Genomic DNA, 21,169 nt, shown 5'->3' on the forward strand with positions numbered 1-21,169 from the left:
TTTGGCCTTCCATTTTGCCATGGACAAAATGTGCATAAAGAATTCCAGATCAGTGATGAAGCCATCAAAGACACAGCAATCCTACCAACATGTCACAGCACTGGTGGACAGCAGCAGAGAAAGACAGCAAAGGAAACTGCAGAGCTATGCACCAAGCTTAAGGTCTGGCAGACCATAAAGGGAGAGTGGATGAGGAGAGAGGAAGGTAAGGCTGATTAGGGTTCAGAGGTTGGCTATTTACATCATGGAAGAAGGGTCCAGCAAGAGCACACAGCAAATATGGTACTAGGGGGCAGCGGCACAAAGTCCCCTCCTGTAGCTGCAGCTCTCTGCAGCTGAGGACAGGCAGAAGGAAGAGCACTCATTAGTTTGCGACCCCTAAAACAAATCAGGAAACGTGACAGTACATCCCAGGGCAAAAAAAAACATTGCTGCACACTGCTTGCATCAGAACACTTGCAAATATTACATAAACACTGAAGCTGTGCCCGTTGTGAAGAGCAATTCTTACTTCTGTCTCACACTCCTTCTCACCCCTCCAAACACACAGGCTTTAGGAATCAATGCTGTCTGTGGCTGCAAAGCTAGAGAGAACATGAGTGGAGTCCCATTCTGAGTCTCTATATATGGAAGACTACAGCCAGCATGCTGGCTAACTTAGCTGCCATGGGACTGCATCAAGGGGAGGGCAGCTCTCACAGAGGGCACAAGCACTGAGTCTCAGGTTTGAGGGTAACAGCAAGAACTGCATCTTGCTGAAGGCAAAGGAAATGTGAAATTCTTTCATGCTACCTCAATAATCACAAGACACATCTCAGTCATTCATTAGGAAAAACAAGCCTGCCTCTTCATGTAAGATGTTTACAACAAACCCTAGCAATGGTGTATTATTCCTATTTACTGATAAATTGAAACAGACTATTAGAAAAAAAAAAAAGCATACAGCTCTGTTTACCACCACACCCAGAGCTCCAAAGGATGGCAGATCAGTCTACTCACAAAACAAATTACAACCTGCCAAAGCTTAACAGCATACATCTCACCATCATCATCCTGGTTTGGATTAGGGACGTCTTTTAAAATGCTGAAGATTTCATCATTACTGGCCTTATTTTTAATTGCAATTGTTAAACAGAGTGCGACAGAATATCCAGGAAGAGACCCTAAAGAAAAACAAAGAGGTCAAAATATGTAGAAGGTGAGTATTTTTAACATCAGCTTGCCTTTCACAGAAACAAGTACACTTCCCAGCTGCACCTCAGTCTAGCTGTTTCCAACATCGTTTTCCATCTGACTATTCTCTAAAACGGCTCAACATGTTTCCTGACCTTCATATTAAATTCAAAACTCACAGTAGAGTCTTAAAAGCCAAGGTCAAGTCAGCTTCTACCAGTTTCCTAAAAATACAGTATTTCCTTGTTTTTCCACTCTGTCTTTGATGATGACACTTCTATACTTAGGGTTGTCTTGAGTAATAAAAGGAATAACAATGTATCTCTGCATCAATCTGCACATCATCTGCTGCCTCTGTATGCTTCATTAAACCAGGCTTCCTGGTAAAATCTTCTACTGTTTTGTGAAGTTCAAAAAATAAATCCACATTATGACTTCATATGCTGACTTTTGCATAGTATTGTGCCCAACAGGGGAAACAGAGGCATTTTCCAGTTTTAGACTTCTGGCAAAAAATCCTGCACACCACCACAACCACCTCAGCAACAGTAACTTCATGTATCTGGATTTCCTTTTCTACATAAAGTAAAAGATTATTAGATTACAGAGATCCAGGCTTAACATGTATTAATTGCTCACATGAAGCGTATTTACCCATATGAAAATAATGCATATTTATTTCAGCTGTATTCTTCTTTATGAAGACAACTGATACTACAGTTAACCTAGTGTGTTCTCTTGCTCTGAAACACCTTTGTCTTCAACTCGACCCATCAGGGACTTTAATACTTACTATTACTTTCATCTCCATATTTGTAAATGCACACTGGATTAGCAGGACTGAGGACAGAAAAACTTGCAGGAACAATGTCTATTATCCGCTGATGGTAGGAGAGTCTGGAAATAAGTTTCACAGCAGTAGAATTACAATGGGAATAACACCAGGGCTAATCCAAAAGTGATTGCTTTACAGTGGTTTTCCTGTATTTAACTTTCATAGAACAAAAACCAGTATGTTTATACAACAGAATGGTAGTTTCGGCTGGCTAGGCAAGACCTATGTAAACCAAGCTCACTAGTAGATGTTTTCTATCTGAACTCTTTGATGCTAGAGTTTCATCCTCATACAATTAATTTAGCTTGTGAAAAGGTTTAGAGGTTGCCTACTAGGATGTTTTATGCAAAAGCCTAAGATGTGCTGCAGAAAGCTAGCAAGACATTGGTATTCAAAGCAGAAAAAAATATTAAACTGGATGTCTTTATTCTACTTTTCTGCTTATTTCACTCCCACAAAGGCTTAGTTTTGCTACAAGAGTTTTCAGGGAAATGGAAGAGTGTCACAGAAAAAGAGCATTCATTTTGCAGCACAATACTTTCTGACTTCCTCTACTGAATTCACCCAGAAACACATGTTTTCATGTAGGATGAGTAACATAGGCTTTCTGAATATTTTGCTTACTCTGTCTATATCCCTCTGTCTCAACAGTTCTAAGTTCAGCCCTGATTGTATACTCTTCTTTTTGGGTTTTGGAGTTTTGTTTGTTTGTTCGGAGGGATGTTTGTTTGTTTTAAGGTCAATGAACAACATCCAGAAGAATCAAGATTAGCTTCTCAGTTTTTAGTATACCTATCATCAGTTCCCTCAATTTCTGTGAATGCTGAACACTTTCCAAGAATGTTGTCTAAAATCTGTTTCTTGCCATGCCTATGGTGAAACATGTCTTTTTTAACTACAGTTGTGTGTACCTGGGATAGATAGCTCACTGCCATCTGCTCCACCTGCTTCTGCCTCTCTCTAAAGTAGTGTCCTACAACAGGTAAACCTGATTAAAATTATACAAACAACATACTCACCTCTGAATTGTAGTAACAGATAAGAGTCAAGTTAAAAGGAAGCTGACAGTACCCAGAAGCAAAGATAAAACTGCCTTGAATGCAACTATCAAGATACCGTACTTACCGCATGCACTTTTCCAAAACCTCCCTCACAAATTTGGGCTTGGGCTTTTCAAGGTCCTGAGTAAGACAGTCTGACCTATCAAAGGACAAAATGCATTACGTTTTAGTACAATAAATTTGTGCTTTAGTCTCTTTTCGGCTTGGCTTGGTCTAATAGGTACACAAGGACAACACTGGAATACCTGACACTCAGTTTTACAGTGTGGCCAATCTTAAGACAATGAGTTAAGTTTATCACCATTTCCTTACTGGCCATTAGCATTCTTGGAATCTGTGTGATATATTTCCAAGTAGCTTCCCTCCCCCCACCAAATTAAAAATAATTTGTGCTTATGGCTAGCTGACTTTCCTTTTCCCTAAGACAGGAACGCCTCATGTGACTTCATAGTCTATTCCTCCCTCACAGGAATTTAACTTCTGGTGGCTTTCGAATGCATTTCAGATACAGAAAAGTCTCAAATACAGTCACTTGCAAAATCTGTTAAGAATGGCAGCTTGCAAGAGAAACCCAGAGAAGTGATGCCCTCAAGGAACATCCAGGCAAAGAAAGAAGACTGCTGCCTGATGAGTCACCACAGATGCACAGTAGGATAGCCAGCAAGCACTTAACATTTTTGTGGCTTTACTGAAGTTTCTTGTGTTGTCCTCATGTGGAGTTACCACAAGAAGGGCTGCACCCCTCTCCACAGGGACACTTGGGCAGATCAGCTATGGAAAACAGGTACAGTAGCAGGGTGTGGAAGCTACTGTAGGGAGAATTTAACCACAAGATGACCTCTCTTGCTTCATGGGTGCCTGGAATGGAAATCTCAGGGGAACCTATGGTTCGACATTGACAGAATCCAGGAAGCTCCTGCTGTAAATGCCAATTCATGAATGAGCACAGTAAGAAATGGACAGCAGGGCCAGCTCTGATGGAACTTCAGGCACCAGGATTTGGCAGGTGGGGAATGGATCACAAGGGATCTCAAGGACAAACGTCATAAATAAAAGGTTTAGGGTAGGACAGAGAACAAAAATGGGATACAAAGAGTCAGGGCAAATTGGGGAGCCATTTTGGAAAATTTACTAGCAACTGATTGAGGGTGCAGGGCAAATTAAAGAAATCACAAAAATCACATTTCAACTTCCCCTGCTAAAGGAATGCTTACACTGGCTTGAGTCTTGTCACACAAAATTCACATGGGACAACACAATAAAGAGATTATCAAGATAATCTACTGATGAGTGCTGGTGAAAAGATTAAGATCTCTAAAGAGCTGGGGAAAAGCACGTAAGTCCACTATGCTGTGTCACCTCCTGGGTAAGTGAAATTTTAACATTTTTGCAATATTAGGTTCAAATCAGAAGGAGAGAAACTTACCAGTCTTCCCAGCTCCAACGGAACTGGAAGTTGCTCAAGTGGTGAGAAAACCAGTTAATAAATCTTTAATAAAAGAAAAAGAAAGCTCCATTAAATGCCACGAGTACAGGAAAACTTTAAATTGAAATTTTCTTCTGAATACATTCTACTTTTCAAAGGCAAGCTTTAAAATCTTAAGACACTACAGCATTAAACAGGTGTTTATGTTGAGAGATACAGGAGACTGGGTTCAGAGAGTCAGAAAGAAGCTTTTATGGACAAGTAGCCCATGATGTTATGTTGTTTCATACAAAGAGAGGACCTATTAAACTAACAATTAAAATGCAAATTTGCAGTGAATATGAAACCTTTGCATTTTTTAAGAATAATTAACAGCTCTCCTACACAATGCACTCCACTCAAACGGCAAAATGACCATCACTCTCCTCCTCCCTGTAGCACATACGCTGTCAACTTCCCTTTCAGCTTGCCTCCCAGCACACTCGGGAGCCAGCATACTACTAGATAATGGGGTACTATGCAACTCTGAACACCTCTGAACACCAGAAAGTTGTCACCAATCTTAACTGTCCTGTAGAGACAACTAGAGATGTAACCTCTGGAGGAGTGTTACTGGGAAGGAGAGGCAAGCACTTGGTACTCCTCCTCTTGAGATTGCTCAAAGCTAGAGCTCAGAAAACATTTTTGCATAGCACCAAGAATTCTTAACAAGGATTTCTGACTATACTTTCCATAGCCTTTTCCTTTTTCCTGTACATTGGATATTGAGGAATATTTTCCATCATCTTCAAAACACATTTACCTGTCCACACATGTTGTATTCATTGTATCCAAACGCATGTAGAGCATTTCTGTGGCTTGTGCAAGCTGAAAGTTTCTCATTAAGGGTAACAGAAAAGCACTAGGTAAATCAGATGTTATTCCTTTCAGTTTCTGAATAGAATGTTAACAACTTTTTGTACTGCTTGCTCCTGAGGTTTACTCCAAAATCAGGCAAATCACAGTAAATCCACAGTGGAAAAAATGAAGCATATAGTGAGTTCTACCTTCTACACCCAGCCTGTTTTTCCTCCTTATTGCAATGGTACTGTTAGCTTCTTGCCTAGAATTTGCAGAATTCTTGTCAGAATTTGCATCATGCAACCAGCAGAACTGCACTGGTATGAACAGACACCAACTTCCTCAAGGAGCTCTTCTGCCACCTCTCCAATACAGCTTCACGGGCTGTTGCAGATGCATATTCACAATCATAATCACTTCATCATCACTGAAGGCTTAAGAAAGTATGTTTACACTGACTTTACACAACAAGGCCTTTTATTCTTCTCCTGGTGGCCCTATTAACATTAAAAGCTTCCTGCATGGACATCCACCCAATTCTAGAAATACACTTGGCTCTAACTGAGATTATGTGAGCTGCAAGCAGTGAGTGGTACTATGAAGCAGAATAAAAACTTGGGCATGAAATTACCAGTGGACAGACATCTGTTAGGGGTCCTCCATTAAGACCAGTGTTTTAGATCTGCAGCTTGACCTAAAACAATGATCTAACATGATCTAAAATGGCAGCAAAGTAGGGGCAATCTAACAGTCAGAATTAGGTGGGTGTCCTGCCTCCTTCCTTAGCATTTAGCCACCCTGAGCTGACATGACTGTAGAATTTCTGAACTCTCCTAGTGGGAGCACTGAGTGGGAACTGAGTGAAGGTAAGTTCCTTTAAATTACCTACTATACCTTCTACTAAAAAAGGCTAGAACACTAACACAGTTGTTAGAACAGAAGATCAAGTCTGTCACTTTTCCTTCTCAGCCTTTAATGTGTCTGTGACAGTGGCAAACATTGCCCAGACCTGAACAGGCTGCAGTGACACAAAACACTACTGGATTTTATCCCCTCGCCAAGAGAGCCCTTCTCAGGAAGGTCAGAGGAAGTAGCAGAACACTGTCCAGAAAGGTGAAGAGTCTTACCCAGTTGGCAAGTCTAGGCCTGTGCTAAGTGTGCTGTGCTATTCTTCCACATGAGTGTCACCAGCAAAGTTTCATGCAGCTGCTGTAAGGTACTAATACTGCCAGCATTACTGCTATCCCATCACCCACAGAACAACTAAAATAAAGACAGCATTTTATAAATGCTCTCCAGCAGAGCAAAAAGGATACAACTTGCGGTAAAGAGCCAGGCTGAAGTTTGCACAGTTCAATCAGGAGTGTTGTATACATTACTTCGATGTGTGGTGGAGATGGAAGTTGAAACAGTTCTGCAAATATCACCTGTAGGAGAGAAGGCACAGAATCAAGCACAGTGCGATGTGGCCTGCACAACCCTCAGCATCACAATGGCCATCAATCTGGAAAAATTACATACTATTGTTCCAGGAAAAAGAGAGAAACTAAGGCAGAGGTAACCCTGCCCTGTATTAATACAGTCCACTCTAGCTGCCCTTATAATTTCATACTAACACAACGCAACAAGTATATGTGTAATGTGCCTAAGAAATACATCATGGAACTGTAGAAATGTTATAATATCAAATACTGTTGTGCTACCAAATGATCTGAGGAAAGCAGAAATAATCTGATTCTGTTAAACAATAAAGATAAATAATAAATATATTACATTAAGCCTAAGCATTTAGCGTGAAAGACTATTTGCATTACAATCACATCTGTATCTTTTCCATCACATCCTACAGAAAAACAAACAAAGCCATAATTTGCAACTGAAAATTACAATCAGCCTTTTGTACAACAAAAATACATGATCAGAACCCCTTGGCAGAGGATCCTTCCAAGAACACTGAAAACAAGCCTGCAGTCAGCATTAATGATTTTATTTTTAAATTTCTCTATAATAACATGCCAGTCTTTGAGGGCTATGAAAAGATCATCATCCTACAATGCTCACCTTTAAATTTATGCTTATTTTGCATGCCATTCTCAACTAGATTTAGATTACATCTTTGAATTGGGAAACCTTGATTCATTATGGTTGGTCAACTTCCTCTTTAAACTTCTCGATAAACACAGAAGAATTGAAGCTTATCTAAAGCTTACACGTGTAAGCTTCTTACTACTGTAAGAAATCAACATCTATTTATAGACTCCACAAACAGCACCTGAAAACACATTGACTAGAACTTCTTATTCTAAGGCAGGACTTGAAAGCATAAAGAGACTGGAAGAAGCTGGAGAACCTTTCCATGACAGTGTAATTTGGACATACTCTTAGGACAGATAAGGCAAAAAGTTAGGGGAAACCTATGAAGTAGGAAACTGCTCCTTTTCTCAAGACAGGAAATGAATACAACCAGCTGATGAGGACACTGATAATCCAAATGTCCAAACCATCTCAAGTGTAAGTTGTACCAAAAACTGTAGTAGTACAATTAAGCACAGCAGGCCAACAAGGCAATGGTGCTGCCCAGATCTCACAGACCCACCGAACATTAGGGGTTGGAAGGGACCTCCAAAGATCATCGAGTCCAACACCCTGCCAGAGCAGGACCAAGAAAAACTAGGGCAGATCACTCAGAAAGGCATCCAGACAGGTTTTGGAAGTCTCCAGAGAAAGTGACTCTACAGCCTCTCTGGGGAACCTGTTCCAGTGCTCTGTAACCCTCACAGTAAGGAAAGTCTTCCTCATTTTGAGGTGGAACTTCCTGTGCTCAAGTTTGAATCCATTGCCCCTTGTCCTATCACAGGACACAAATGAAAAGAGGTTGTCCCTGCCTTCTTGACACCCAGCCCTCATGTATTTACAGACATTGATTAGATCACAGGTTTCTTAGCCTTTCCTTGTAAAGGCAGGTGTTCCAGCCCCTTAGTCATCCTCGTAGCCTCCACTGGACTCTCTCAAGTAGGTCCCTGTCCCTCCTGAACTGGGGAGCCCAGAACAGGACACAACACTCCCTGTGAGGTCTCACCAGGGCCAAGTAGAGGCGGAGGAGAACCTCAGTCTGCTGGGGACACTCCTCTTAATGCACCCCAAGATACCACTGGCCTTCTTGGCCACAAGGGCACATTGTTGTCCCATGGATAACTTGTTGTCTACCAGGACTCCAAGGTCCTTCACCACGGAGCTGCTCTCTAGCACATCACCTCCCAGCCTGTACTGGTGCATTTGGTTGTTCCTTCCCAGGTGCAGGACTCTGCACTTGCTCTTGTTGAACCTCATTATGCTCCTCTTTGCCTAGTTCTCCAGCCCGTCCAAATCTCCCTGAATGGCTGCACAGCCTTCAGGTGAATCAGCCAATCCTCCCAGCTTTGTGTCATCAGCAAACTTGCTGAGAAGACACTCTGTCCCATCATCAAGGTCATTGATAAAGATGTTGAACAGGACTGGACCCAGCACTGATCCCTGGGGGACTCCACTAGTTACAGGTCTCCAGCTGGACTCTGCACCATTGACCACCACTCTTTGGGCTCTGTTGTGTAGCCAGTTCTTAATCCATCTCACTATCCATTCTTTTATCCCACATATCCTGAGCTTGCTCACAAGGATGTTATGGGAGACTGTGTCAAAAGCCTTGCTAAGGTCAAGGTAGACACATCCACTGGTCTCCCTGCATCTATCTACTCATTCAGTCACAACATCATAGAAGGCTATCAGGTTAGTCAAGCATGATTTCCCCTTGGTAAATCCATGCTGACTACTCCTGGTAACCTTCTTCTCTTCCATGTGCTTAGGGATGACCTCCAAATGAACCTCCTCTCTTCATAACTTCCAGAAATATCCACATGTCCGTAAGAAGCTGCTGAGAAAAAGGCATCACACTTCAGTGTTTCCCACAGATTCCAGGTAGGAGGAAGCATACTGTGCTCGGCCTGGCAAACTATGATGTGGAGCCTTAGGGTCCTCACATGTGGGCATATTTGGGCAGCTAGTGACAACCACTTTCAGGCTACATTCACTTCTGCCTGTTATGTTCTGAACCCTAAGTAACACTTTCCTTTATCTGTTAGACCATATTATCTCTACAGTTCTGTGACTTTCTGGAAAAGTAAGTGACATTTCACACATTAAACCATTTAACTGTTGTTGAAAGCAACATATCATCAGCTTGACTTTTGAAGAGAGATGTTACAAGGGAGCAGCAGTAAACAGAATGAACACGAGTCTCAAAAAAACATGCTAAGCCTTAAAAACTCTGGAGCTTCATTAAAAGTAAGCAGTCATAGGTAAGCAATGAAATTAAGATTCTAAAATAACTCAACATTGCAACAAAAATGAAATTACAGTAACAGTAAAGAATCTGTATACCCATCTTGAACTTCTTTCCAGGAATTTATTCTACACAAATCTTTGCTATTTTTACATCCCACAAGTTCTAAATCAAAGAATTTCCAGGGCTTTTAGCTAAACTATTTAATCAGGAATTTCAGACATTATTTGTTGGCATTAATGTACAGCTAAGCATAAAGCACACAGCCATGTAGCCATATACAGCACCTGATGACAATACCATGGAGATACTTTGATTTCAGGGCAAAAAAATATTAAGATTCTTCTGTTCTGGGTTGAGAGTACAAAAAGAAGCTGACCAAAAGTAATGTAACTTTATAGTACTCAAGAGTAGTTGGCATTTTGAGATTGAGAAGAATCCTCAATCCCACTTTAAGATAAACGTTCTACATAAGATTATTTCTTATTATATTTATCTTGGAAATTCCTACTCACAGTTACTTCCTTATAAAGCCTTTATATGACAAGTTGTCATTGTTACTGAAATCTCTCAATCCCTTTCAACTTTTGATGGAAATTAATGAAGTTTTATACAGCACTGCAACTTGAAAACAGGCAGACTCTTGAAAGGAGGCAGCAAAAGAAAACCTATGCTGCTGTTCTGATACACAGTACAGCTATTTAAAACTCTCTAATATGGAAGATGTCCCAGAGGAAACACAAGGCTATTTCACTGGGTTTTCAGGGTCTGTATTAAAAAATAATTTAGAAGAGCCAAACATAAAATTATTCAGAACAGCTGAGTCTGGCTGAAGATCACCTAGTCAAAAGCACTCTGCACAAGGAATGGTCACCTACAGCAAGCTGCTCAGGGCTGTGTCATCTTAGGGTTTGAGCTTCTCCAAGGAAAGAGGCTTCACAACTTTTCTGGGCAAGCTCTTCCCATGTTAAACCAACTTTGCAGCAAAAAAAGTTTTCTTCTGTTTAAATGGAGTTCTTGTATTTAAATTTGTGTCCATTTCCTCTGGTACTTTATTTCAAATCTTTTTAAACTAAAAGTGACTGAAATGTAGCCATTTCTTAAACTGTGCGATACATTAGAAGCATCATATGTAAAACTTTAAAAGTTTGAGAAACTCCATAACCTGAATTACTAGCGCACTAAAATATTGTGGTAGTTGACCAAAGCTTTCATGCACCAAGTTAAAATGACAACAAAAAGCATAAAACTAACACTCAACCCTATATAACCCACTTATTTAAAAGCCACTGGTTGAATTCAACACTTTAGTTGACTCCCAGCCCAAACCGTAATGTAATTGACCTATCATGGAAGTAAACGGGACATGTACTCATGAAGTAACAGAGCTACCAAAGAGGTCACCTATAAAATCCATACCTCTACTATGTGGTAGTTCAAGGGGATCTTGTTATTTCCTGGATAGCTCAACAACTGTGCAGCACTGCAAAACCATAGATAACATTAAATTCAGAATGCAACACAAGGAATCTGATGTACAGATAAAGTAACAAAGTAACAGAAAATGCTTAATTCTGAGCAAGAGTACATACAAAAGCAGCACAAACCAATCAATCTGTCCATCAATCCATAGAACACAACAGAAACAGCACAAGAACACACAAGCATTGCCTGAGCTATGATTTGTAATGATGTATTTTATCTCTGTGTAGTTACAGCACTTGAACACTGCACTGCTACACAAAACAGTTTTGCATAAATAGTCATGGTGATCTGTAATTCTGGCATGAACACATGAAAATCAAAAAACCCAAACAACAGATGTTCAGAGTGACCTGAAAGCACAATTAAGCTAATGGATTATAGAAGAAACTCTGAGGCTTCGAATCCTTCATCTTTTAATCAGTTAATTATCACATATCATTACTAGAAGCAAACAACTGCTACTTCCTTGATTTTACCTCTACCTCTGTCAAAGCTTTATCTCTCTCTAGTCTTTACTTTCCTCTGATAACTAAAAAAGACTATGACAGTAACCCTGAATTTCCAGTCTTTGCTGAATCAAATAGTTATAATCAAAAACCTGTATCACCTGTCATCACCAAAACATTGTTTCTGCCCATTTTTTGCATATTATATGAAGTTGGGTGGTTTTCATTTGGATGCATGACACAGCTCATTTACATGTGGCACACCAGCTGTCAATTACATCATATACTGCTCAGACAGAAATGAAGAAAAGTGCCCCGTTTCCTGGTGTGGCTGAATTCAAACTAATGCAATCTGCTGGCTCTGCAATCACTCCCCAGAGTAAGCTCAATCAGCTCTGCCATGTAATCCCAAACAGAAAAATGCAACAAGGAGGAGTAGTAAGCAGAAGCATGTTCATTAGCACCAGTGCACAGTCAGCTGCAGAGAAACCAGCTCAAGCTCACTGTGCACCAACAGATCAGTTGCTTCAAAATCCCAGGATGCATAACAGAACCACACTCTACACAGTGCTGCCATGAACTAGAAGGCATGCCTGCTTATTTTTGCAGCACATTCTGTGTTATCATGGAATTCCCTTCCCAAGGACTGAGCCCCTGTCCCACTGAATCACACAGGCTCTCCAAAAGCTGCATGTTGCAGACCCACAGTATTCCAGGTGATATTTTTAATACAGTTAAATGTAGTAAATGGAGTTTCATCAAATGCTCTAGGAAATGTTTAATTGTGAGCTGTTGTCCAATGCAGGACTCTCCATACCCCTGATGGCAGTAAAGCCATGGTAGCCTATAAAAAGTGACAGGGCCTAGCAGTGCTAAGCGTTTCCTACCAAGTCTTTCTCTCTTTCCAGTGGGATTTGATGATGCAGTGAAGGTTCTCTTCTATAACAAACCGTTCAACAGAGTGGCTGCCAGGCATGACAGGGCCCTGGTGAGAAAGAATGAAGACTCATAAAAGATCACTGCTAATGCAGTGGCACTACAGGTAGCAAGCTACCCTATATACACTTACAGGAGGAAGAAATTGTACAACTTGCACTTAAAAAACAGTAAGGTCTCAGCTGCCCTGTATCCTTCCAGACTGAGAAGCTGGTGTGATACAGTTCCAATACAAACCTCAAACTAATGTTTAAAACAAAATGAATACTAGGACTCATTACAAAAATAAATAGGAACAAAATTAGAGAATATGATTATAAAAGACTCAGGTCACCAACTTTATGGACGGAAAGTTTAGTTGTGAACAGTTTTACAAGAGACATTAGAGGATTCAATCAACACTGTCATTCTAAATGAAAACTCTGCAACATTTCATGCCCTGAATTCTACTCCTCACAGGAACTGGTCACCCAGTTCACTCCTGCAGAAGTACAAAACCAGAAGTACTGCTGTCTTCAAACCACTCACTATCCTGGGAGAGAGGACAGCACACTTTGACCAGTATTGCCCCAAAAATCCAACCGTGAAATCTGCTCACCATGCCCCACAGTGCTCACATACCTCAGGGTCATCTGTGTAGTCAAACATCCGAAAAATAACCCTTGGCATTGGGTACACCGAATCTTCGGTGTGAGGTGGAGGAGTGAAGGGAGGCAGGTTGTGCTGCAGTGCTTCACAAAGAATGCTGTCAAAAGCCAAGTAGGGCCTCAGAATGTGTCTCTCTTGCCAACGGTCTTTTTTCAACTTCTGAATCTGGGACCAAAGGCAGTCTAAATACTGAAGGAAAAGGATGAGAAGTATTGGATGCATTCAATCATGTTACCAAGCTGGTAGCTCCCCTGCATTATCAGATATGTATTTCTGAAATTCTGTATTCCATTCAGAAAAAAAAAGTTTATTAAACTGCTGATTTTAATAAATAATTTAAGAATCTAAACACTAGAGTTGTTTCAAATTCCACACAACATTGTGTCTGCTTGCAGGTCTTTAAAGGCCAACAGCCCAGAAGTCCAAGCATTATGGCCATTCTTCAAATTTGCCAGTGAAACCACAGCAGTGAACATTGTTACTTCAGCCACAGATGACTGATAGTATTAAAACACATACCAGCATTCACATTGGAAAGACATTCCAATTCCAGTAGGATGGCCATACCTCTCCCAAGGCAATCAAAACTACCAGCTACTGCATACTCAAGACAAACACAATCCTATTGAATATTAAATACCTTTGCCATGGTTTTCAATGCAACTGTAAGTCCCAGAATTCCCCCTGAGATGGCACAGACACCTGTGCAACTGTCAATAATCTTACTTCATTTAATTACTCTCCTGGTAAAAGCAGTCCAAGGACTCTGGAGCCCTGTGGCCTCAACGAACACAAGTTTCAAGTTATAACTAATGCAAGAAATGTCTTTACATGGAAGTGCTATGCATTTACTGAAATTATCACACCACAAAACGGGAACAAACCCAGTAACAATTAGCACCTGAAGTGAAAAGCTATGTTTGCAGCACTCTCGGTAACACATGGTCCCAAATGCACTCTGCTAATCATTCCTTTATTGAATTAAATAAGGAAATTCAGACATTGGTCAGGCAAAATACTCACACTGACAAATCAATCATAATCAGACAGCCTAACTCTCCAAATTCTGATTAACAAGACAAGTGTTAAGACTGTAATTTAATCAGAACAATAAAAAAAACGTAAGAGGGTGTTAAGGTTTGACCCTGCAAGCAGCTACTCACTCACTCTCCTCCCATCCCCTGGGGAACTGGGGAGAGAATTGGAAAGGTAAAAAGACTGGCAGGATGAGATAAAAACAACAGAACAGTAAATAATAACAATGATGATAAAAATAACAAAATAATAAAATACAAACAAGTGATGTAGAGTGCAACTGCTGACCACCTGCTGACCAGTGCCCAGCCTGTCCCTGGCTACTGATCCTGGAGGACAGAAATCCTGAAATGACAATCCTGGAAGAGAGAGAGCCTGACTTCCCAGCCCACCCTCATCTATATACTGAGTATGATGTTGCATGATATGGAATATCCCAGTGGCTGGTTGGGCTTTGCTGCTCTGGCTGTGCTTCCTCCCAGCTTGTACACTTGCACACTAGCAAAGCATAGGAAGTTGAAAAATTCTGTACTTCTTAGCAAGAACTAAAAGCATCAGTGTTATCGAAATCCTTTTCATACCAAATCCCATAGTGAATCCAACACACAGCACTATTCCAGCTAGTAAGAAAATTAGCTCTATCCTAGCCAAAACCAGGACAGAGGGCCAGAATATCGATTTAGATCTCACTTTCCAGCTGAGTTTGTCCTCAAACTTGGGGAAAAGAAAAAAAAACAAACAAGAAAATGCGAAAACATGGATTCCACTCCAAACTAGCCAGGTGCCATCTCTCCCCTCAAGTATTTTTGGCTTAATTGTGACAGATGGCATGGTAACTGTTGAATACATTTTCTACATACTTGTTTAGCACTGCCCAGAGTTGAGAGAGCAAAGCCACTATAAAGGTTTCTTTCTCGCAGAAGGAAAACATTACGAGATAAGTAAGGAATCAAATTCTGCTTTTCCAAAGGTCTTTTTAACATTAAACCCTGTACCTGCAATTCCCAAAAAACCACTATAATTTACAGCTATTCCTCACTTCATAACATTTCTTCAGGGGCCTGTCAGCAAACAACAAAACTCTTCTGCTCATCCCATACAACTTTATATTTAGGCTTAAAAGATAATCAGACTTAAAAGATAATTTATCAATTAGAAATTGTTAATGACAAACAGGAGACAATTCAAAGCATTAATACTTTTAGAGGTGCCTTTTAATTTCATGCTAAAAGCACACCTTAGTATAAAAATTTTCCAACTTTCTGAAAGAATACAACACAAAATGCACTCACCTCTTCTTGTGGATGTGGTTTATCAGCAGTCCAAACCTGCAGCATGGGTACATGGATCTTTTGGCGGCGTCTATGTACACAGGAAAGAAAATTACCTTTAAAACACTAAACCAGAGCAACAACTCTAACCTCAATGTGAGTGTACTACTATTGTATACTGAAGTGCATTATCTTGGTAACATTAACTTGAAGCACACCTAGACAGAAAGCAGTCACACTGCAGAACACTCACAAAACCACCTATCAGTATTCACAGCACACTCAGAATAGCAGCTGCTCCAGGATAAGCAGAACAAGACCGTAAAGATAACCTAGAACTTGACAAAACAAGAAAAACCCCTCAAAATCTCTCCACTTATTCTATTTTCAGGGTGTTTTTCCCCCTCAGGTTCAGACCTAAAACTTCAGAGTACTCCTAACAGAGCAAAAATCAAAGCTGTTAAATCATACCTTAATAGGTACCAATAAGCGTATTTTAATGGGTTACAACTTACTTCAAATAGCTTTCTGTCTGAGACAGGAGACGATCCATTTCAGCATCCTTTTTCTCATATAACTCCTTCCCAACCCAAGGCAAAGATGACAGAAATGCAAACACATACCAGTCACATCGTACCTACAGGAAAGAAATATACTGAGATCTAAGAACACAAGTACGCACCAAAAGATCTTGTACACACACCCTGTTTTAATTTAACATAGCAGTAAAACTGTTGTTTTGGGAGTATGTACAGGCCAGCAGTTAAGGATGGGATTTGCAAGCCAAGAAAAAACATACTATTCCTTGAAATGTGTCACTTCTAACTTGATCCTTGACAAGCAGATATAATTATATCACTTTCAGTTCTTCGCAGATTATTGATAAAGCAGAACAAGCCTGGCACTAAAACTTGCCAAACTAAATTTAATTCATTTCAGCTACTTCACTATACGGACCATTCTTTCTTACTGAATGCATGTGTTTTCTAATTGCCACAGGCTTATTTTACATGTGCTAATGACACTGTACATTGTGGTCCATTTAGTTCTCCATCTTCCATCTCTAAAACTTCCCTGTTCTAAGCACAAGTAGAGAAGCAATGGTACTGAAAAAAATGTGAAAACAGCACCAATCTTTTGCTTACCTGGGGTACATCTTCCTCCTGTGTCACACTCACAAAGTTCTCAAACATAGCTACCATTGAAGGTGCAGCTATTACATGACAATTCACAAGATCAGACAGAAAACGAACCTAGAAGTCACCAAGAAAATAATTTTAAATGAGCATTTTTCAAACTGACCTCACAAGAACAAACATTACTAAATGACTAAAACAAACCAGTAATAGAAGTACAATATTCATTCAGTACAATGAAGGCAGGAATACTGCAGACTGTATAGACCTACCTTTCAACTCTGGAAAACAAGTACCTTAAGTGCTGCCTAGCAGATCATTCACTATCACGTCTGCAGTCTGTTCCACTGCAGTAACATTGCAAGGATAGTTCTTCTAACCAAGGAAGGATGGGAAACATCAGTATGCATTCAAATAAATGCAAACGAGCACTACAGACAAAAAAAACTCCTTGTGTTCCTACTCCAAGTGGCATCAGATCACTAAAATAACAGAAGTAGAAAGAAAAAGCTACTAAAGAGCTGAAGACGGATTCATTAATTCCTTCATGAGTCCAGATGTGTGTCAGGAAACACGACTGATGAATCTGTATGCTATTATACACAAGTAATTTCTGTAATTATTTATTCATAAATAAATACTTTTTCTCTGTATAATGATACACAGAGACAGACTGTGTAAAAGCTGCCAACATTTTTTGATTTGAGAAATGTGACAGACTGATGGCGTGCTAGGAATTAGATGGCCTTATTTGCCTGAGGAGAAAGAAATCTCTGGCAGGAATATATCCTCGATTTGGCTGCACTCTAGTAAGAAATCCAGACTGACAGAAATGGGAAGTCCAGCAGAAAACATCTGGGGCAGAGCAGTGCCCTTTTTTTTGCTCCCTCTACTCTCTCTTTTGATTTGTATCCTACCTTCAAACTTAATCAAGGCCCTAGCAGGACACAGGCTCCCCCAGTATCACAATCTCAACAGACAATATAGGCTGAAATTTTATCAATTAAAATTTTGCATATTTTTTCCTTAAAGGTTCCTTTTTTCTTAAGGGCACACTCTCAAAAGGCAGTCCAAAAAAAACCAACACAGGTATTTTATATTGAAGGCAGATCTTCAGGAAGAAGTCTTGGGAAAGTAATTTTGGCTAAGGAAACAGTTCAGCACTGAAAGAGCAACTGCAATAGTGAAAAGTAACAAACTCTTACTTTCCAGATACTCACTGCTCCGATCAGACTTTGAAAAGTCTTTGACAGAGCTGAGGGAAGATTTTCACTGCCACTGCATCAGTTGTTACTCTCACAAGTCATTGGTAAGTGTGACCAGGGAAGGCGACACTGAAGCCAACGGACAGAGCATTTGGAGCTCTAGTGAGGACTTTCTTAGCAGAAGTGTCCCACAGCTGGACAGCAGCCTTTTGACAAAACACACTGAAACACTAGAATCTTGGTTTACACCAGTGAGCTTCAAAAAAAGCTGGGGAACATGGAACTGGACTTCTAAATCAGACACTGAAGTCCCAATACCTTTTTGCAGACAAAATCTGTAAGCAACAAGAGCTGAGGTTTCAAATGGTTTCAAAGTCAGACAGCACTTCAAACCGCCTTTTGTCCCGTATTAGCAGAATGAAAACACAGGCCTGGTAACAGCCATCAAAACAGCTTTTAAGAACTAGACTGTTCATTTTTCCTTTCAGTTTTTGTTTGTTTTTGCATTGGAGTCACAAGAAGATCATACACCTCTGAACACAATAAAAGATAATGACTTTCATTTAACTTTTACGTTTGACTGCGGAACAGCTAGGGGGACAGTACCACAGATTGCTGCAAATCAACATGTCACTGGGAAAATATACAGCTGCAAGTCAACATTGAAACTGTAATGATTTCTCTACCCTGAATAGTGAAATACTTCTCCCATAACCCACATTTCTCTTGGTATAGCTAAAGTGCACTGCACATGGGTCCAAGCAGAGACTGTAATACATGCAGTAAGGTCCAGCTCTTCTGGAACAAGAAGGTGAAAGAAGGAGGAGAGAAAAGGGATGAGGAAAAATATAAAAAGGAACAAACAAACAAAAATTCACTTACTAAATGCACAGCTTCGTTATGCATATTGACTTTCAGACATTCTTTAAGCTGACGAATCATGGCTTCTACAAATTCCCCACCAAAATTGTAGTTCCTGGCATTGAGCAACCCAACTAGTGTCGTGTAAACAGTAAGTTTTTCTGGTAACAGACGTGCACTGACACAGAAAAAGAAATATGATGTTAGTTGTTCATTTGGCACGTGCCAACAGGCAACTGCAGAGCATTTTAGAATCTGCTTACTGTAAGTTAAGCTTGTCTCACGAGGAAGTAAGAGAAGACCCAGCGGGATATTGCAGTTGCATCCCACAGTTAATAGTTTACAACCTTTTTTTCAACTACGGTCATTGAGAAAGGCAGATGGCACTTTCAAGCACATTCAAGGCATTTGCTTTTTATTTATCCCTAAGTGCTGAATATTCCAGAGGGCTCTTTTAGGTTCGTAATTTAGAAATAATGGTATTACACAGCATCAGCATCACTACACCAGAAGTGCACACATAACATTTTGCGCTATTGTTTTTGATTCCAAGTGTCACAAGTCAAAGTAACTAATTTTAAGTGCAGCATAAGGAACGCCAGGTCCTGCTGTAAATAGTTTTCCTCAAGAATTTTTGTACACCTGTAAGCTAACCCTCTGCTTTCAGAAGCGTCTTTAGTGCTACAGGGAAAAATATACATTCTTTGCCTTATATTAACAAATATTGCTACAAATCAGGGTCAAAGCATCTGCAAAACCATAGCATAGGGCTGGAAAAATCTCCTTCCTCAGGCTTACCTCCTCCTGCAGCCCCTCCCCCTCAGACACCCTGACATAGGGCACCTCAGCTGCCGAGGGGCAGGAGAGCTGCCTGCCACCTGAGAGAGCCTGCTTCCAGCTCCTCATGCTTCCAGCTCCCCTCCTCTATCAACTGGGCTTATGGAGACACAAGCCTCTCAGTGCCAAAGAGCAGGATCAGGCAACAAGAAAACAGCACAGGAAAGACTCAGGAAGTGTTGGCATCCAATGCCTTTGGTGCTCTGCAGTCTTTCATTGGGAAACCAGACATTGCCCAGCATGAGTGTGTTCTCATGGCTACTGAAGAGCAGCTCTGAGGGTTCTCTTACCTGTTTTGAGCCATGGTACATATTTCAAGTTAAAGCAATGTACAGGGGTATTTTCCCTGAGTTGCACCCAGAGCACAATAACCTTATTTGTCCATTACTTCTGTGTGCAGTAAAACAAACTCTGCACTCTAACAGTGCTCTAATTCTTGGCATTTCCACTACCTCAAACACTTATTATGCACAGAGAAGAAAGCACCTCCCAGATCTCCCACATACATACACAGTACATAGTATCCTTAGTATTTTGCTTTTGTAGTTTGGCAGATCAGCTTCCAAAACACCAGCTAGGCCCTCCAAGTTGCTCTCCAAAGATGAATTACTCTAAAAAAAGAAAAGCTGCATCACCAACCAGCCAGTATGAACCAGTCTCTGACCCTCATGTGGAAGGCAGAGAAGCTGAGTAAGAGAATCCTTTGATGGTACCACCTTCTTCAAAGCAAGGATTCCGTTCCTTTGGCAGGACAGAACTGCCCTGTCTGTCCTGAGAGAAGGAGCAGGTACTGATCGGAAGGACTGCCCCATATCACTCACCTCCCCTGCTCCCCTGAGATGCAAGATGTCACATGGCCCCAGGGGCAGCTTGCTAAGGCCAGTCGCACCGGCCTTGATTAACGACACAGCACGAAACGCGACACCCTCGCGGCCTGTTGTGCAGTGCAGCCTCGTTTTTGTCCTTATTTCCCCCCCCGTTTTCTCTTATCCCTGAGCCCCCCGGACCCGCAGCCGGCAGGGCCCGGCCCGCCTACCTTTTCTCCCACCCTGCAGATGAGCGACTCGAGCCTCTCCTCGATCTCCGACGGCTCGGAAGTCCTTCGCCTCTTGTGGGGCTGCCCTGCTCCAACACACCGAGCACACACACCGTTACCGCCGAAGAGCCGCGGCCGCCCTCCCTCACCCCCCGGCCCCCCGGCCCGCGGCCCGGCCCGCAGCTCCCCAGCCCCTCAGGGAGCGCGGGGGCGGCGGGGGGAAGGGGCGGCGAGGCCCGGCGCGGGGCTGCCGCGGCGCTCACCGTCGCTGTCGTCGCTGTGTCGCCGCCGCGACATGGCGGAGCCGGGCAGCGCGCGGGACGCAGCGGCGCGCTCCTGCCCCGCCGCTTCCGGCCCGCCGCGCCTCTGCTTCCGGCAAGGAGGCCGCGCGGCGCGGCGCCGCTCTGCCCGCCGCTCGGTGGTGCGCGCCGGCCCGGAGGACTTCCGGGTACGGGGAGGCGGGCGGGCGGGAAGAGGAAAGTAGGCGTGGCCAAGGGGGGGTGAAGCCCCGCCCCCCCGCCGGGCTCCCTGAGGCGGCGATGGCGCCGGGCGAGGCCCCGCCCCCTACCCGTGGCCCCGCCCCACAGGCCCCGCCCCAGGCCCCGCCCCGCTGCCGGGCC

The 21,169-nt window shown here is 41.9% G+C and overlaps 1 protein-coding gene across 1 annotated transcript in view; it reads right to left on the reverse strand.

Annotated features, from left to right (window-relative positions):
• The window catches only part of NCBP1 (nuclear cap binding protein subunit 1), a 34,503-nt gene extending 13,597 nt beyond the window's left edge, over positions 1 to 20,906 (reverse strand). The window contains exons 1-16 of the mRNA XM_051642787.1: positions 20,813 to 20,906; positions 20,550 to 20,635; positions 20,024 to 20,124; positions 18,698 to 18,854; positions 16,620 to 16,727; positions 15,990 to 16,111; positions 15,496 to 15,565; positions 13,142 to 13,357; positions 12,472 to 12,569; positions 11,073 to 11,136; positions 6,652 to 6,762; positions 5,298 to 5,362; positions 4,496 to 4,558; positions 3,134 to 3,208; positions 1,967 to 2,070; positions 1,044 to 1,163 (exon numbers count right to left, since the gene is read on the reverse strand). Coding sequence (XP_051498747.1) covers positions 1,044 to 1,163; positions 1,967 to 2,070; positions 3,134 to 3,208; positions 4,496 to 4,558; positions 5,298 to 5,362; positions 6,652 to 6,762; positions 11,073 to 11,136; positions 12,472 to 12,569; positions 13,142 to 13,357; positions 15,496 to 15,565; positions 15,990 to 16,111; positions 16,620 to 16,727; positions 18,698 to 18,854; positions 20,024 to 20,124; positions 20,550 to 20,635; positions 20,813 to 20,846 — 1,594 coding nt within the window. The 5' untranslated portion in view covers positions 20,847 to 20,906. The remainder of the gene's footprint in view (positions 1 to 1,043; positions 1,164 to 1,966; positions 2,071 to 3,133; positions 3,209 to 4,495; positions 4,559 to 5,297; positions 5,363 to 6,651; positions 6,763 to 11,072; positions 11,137 to 12,471; positions 12,570 to 13,141; positions 13,358 to 15,495; positions 15,566 to 15,989; positions 16,112 to 16,619; positions 16,728 to 18,697; positions 18,855 to 20,023; positions 20,125 to 20,549; positions 20,636 to 20,812) is intronic.
• Between the last annotated feature and the right edge of the window lie 263 nt (positions 20,907 to 21,169).

The sequence above is a fragment of the Apus apus genome, chromosome Z, assembly GCF_020740795.1.
Source record: "Apus apus isolate bApuApu2 chromosome Z, bApuApu2.pri.cur, whole genome shotgun sequence".
Taxonomy (NCBI): Eukaryota; Metazoa; Chordata; class Aves; order Apodiformes; family Apodidae; genus Apus; species Apus apus.